This window comes from Mollisia scopiformis, assembly GCF_001500285.1.
Source record: "Mollisia scopiformis unplaced genomic scaffold LY89scaffold_16, whole genome shotgun sequence".
Taxonomy (NCBI): Eukaryota; Fungi; Ascomycota; class Leotiomycetes; order Helotiales; family Mollisiaceae; genus Mollisia; species Mollisia scopiformis.
In genome coordinates, this window is record NW_017263596.1 from 948,243 (window position 1) to 950,651 (window position 2,409).

The window sequence follows — 2,409 nt, forward strand, 5'->3', positions numbered from 1 at the left end:
AGCTAGGTGGCATTACGGGAGCTTTCTGCTTCGAATACCATGGACCATAGCGGCGTCGTGGTCGAGCATACACCACGTTTCCACCCCTTCGCGGCCACATCAGAACTCGACGATATAGAAGAGGTGGATAGACGACAGCCTCTGCGCAGGGCGAACTCCTTCGCCACGGCCAAGGGCCGCTCCATGCGCCCGCCCATCCGTCGACGCATACACGTCGAGAAGAGCCGCGGGAGGGATTTCCAGATGTTTGAGATCACCACTACCACGATGGATTCGCGGCGGAGCATGGACGGCTCCGACATCTCGTGCTCGTCGAACCTGACGATGGCCACCTCGGCGACGTCGTCGAGCGGGGAGCCGTGGAGCTCGTCGGGCTTCGTGGAGGAGGGTGACGAGGATACCGCTGCGGATTTCAATTGGGATGAGGAGGATAATGAGGGCGATGAGGTGGTGCCGAAGCTGGAGCCGCTGGATGATGTGGATATGGCGGATTTCTCGCCGTCGTCGGATGTCAAGGAGAGTGTGATTCCTGAGACGCCGTCGTCGGTGTCGACGCCGGCGCAGGTTAAGCGGCCAAGGGGGAGGCCGAGGAAACATCCTAAGCCGACGCCACAATCGATGTCGAAGGTCGCCAAGGGGAGGTCGAAAACGGGGTGTATTACTTGTCGGCGGAGGAAGAAGAAATGTGACGAGACGAAACCTGGTTGTAAGTCGATGTGCTTGCCCCACTTATACCGTGCTCGCTAATGGAGGTCAGGTATCAACTGTGAGAAGAACTCGGTCAAGTGTGAAGGGTATCCCGAGAAGACGACGTGGAAGAGTGGCAAGGAGAAGGCTGAAGAAGGTAGGACGACGCCGTTGTGCCAGCAAGGAGTTGATGAGCTGATTACATCAACAGCCCGTTTGCGCAGGGCCTCCAGTATCACCATGTCCAGCATCCAGTTACCGTTCCTGGTCCACGGACTCGAGACGGAGGGTGATAGGATATTCTTACATCACTACATCTCGCGGTTAAGTATCATCTTCACTGTTGAAGGAGAGCAAGATAGCGCTTTTAGGAATATCCTGTTACCGATGGCTCAACAACATGCTGGATTGATGCATTCGATACTGGCCTTGTCAAGTAGACATATCGACTACAAATCCGACTACGGTCTCAAGATACTCCGAGAACATCCCAAGGTCGACATCGAGACCCTAGAGAAACGTTCACAATTCCACCAAGAGGAAGCCTTCAAAGAACTAGTTAGCACCCAAACGGACTCCAAAGCCACCCCAGCCACCTACGCCCAAATGATCTGTCTCGTCCTGCAAACCCTCTCGGACCCAACCCCCAACGGCCAACACCGCTTCCACCTGCAACACTACCAAAAACTCATCCAGGAATCTCCCCCGGACGACGGCGAATCCATGCGCTTCATCCACGAGTTCTTCCAATACCACATCCACGCCGACGAGCTAATCCACCTCCCCCAACCCGGCGACGCCCACTACATCTCCATAACCGAAGACTGGAACCTGCCCACGACCGTCCTACAGCCGTCCGCCGTGCGCCTTTTAGGAGTCTTCGACGGCCTCTTCCTGTACATGTCCAAGATAACCAACATCCGCAACACGATCCGGGCGAACATCGAACGCAGACAAGACCCCATCGTAGACTACAAAGCCTTCTACGCCGCCGCCGAAATCGACGCGGGCATCAGAGAATGGACGCCCGCGTGGCCCGCCGGCGACACGCGCGATGCGGCCGGGATGCTGTATCGCCAGATGATGTGGATCTACCTCTGGCGCACCATCTACCCGCCGCAGGCCACGAACTGGAAACTCGATCCGCACATCACGGTCGCGGTGCGGGACGGCGTGAAGCTGCTCTCGGGGTTTGGACCTAGGGATCCCGCGCAGACGTTGCTACTCGCGCCCGCGTTCGTGATCGGGTGCGCGGCGTTCGAGAAGGAGGTCAGGGAGCCGATTCGCAAGGCGATTGCGGCGGTGAAGAACTATATGGAGTATCGGAATACGGATACGGCGTTGGAGGTGCTGGAGGAGGTGTGGCGGCTGATGGATGAAAGGGATGAGAGGAGTTGGGATTGGCAGAGTATTGCGCATCGGATGGGGATGGATTTTTTGGCTACTTGATTTTGGATCGTGGCCTTATCCTCGCTTCACGTAAGAGGAGATGAATGATACGGACGAAAGACACCAACGAAACAAAGAAAGAAAGAAAGCCGCAAGGCGTAACTACCACTACCTATATTTCTTCTTCTCAACCCACCACCAACACAACGCAACGCAAATCACGCCCTCCAACAACCTATCAACCATCCATCCATCCCATCTTTCTGTACACGATCACACGACGGACGACTCATTCGCTTCTAGTCTATACTTGTCTACATCCGGTGTTTACCT

The 2,409-nt window shown here is 55.9% G+C and overlaps 1 protein-coding gene across 1 annotated transcript; it reads left to right on the forward strand.

Annotated features, from left to right (window-relative positions):
* Positions 1-267: 267 nt before the first annotated feature.
* LY89DRAFT_698502 (uncharacterized protein) lies at positions 268-2,136 on the forward strand (the record flags this gene model as incomplete). The annotated part of the gene is made up of 2 exons (XM_018216985.1): positions 268-706; positions 758-2,136. 2 exons carry the CDS (start codon positions 268-270, stop codon positions 2,134-2,136), a joined length of 1,818 nt encoding a protein of 605 aa, XP_018069332.1.
* Positions 2,137-2,409: the final 273 nt, after the last annotated feature.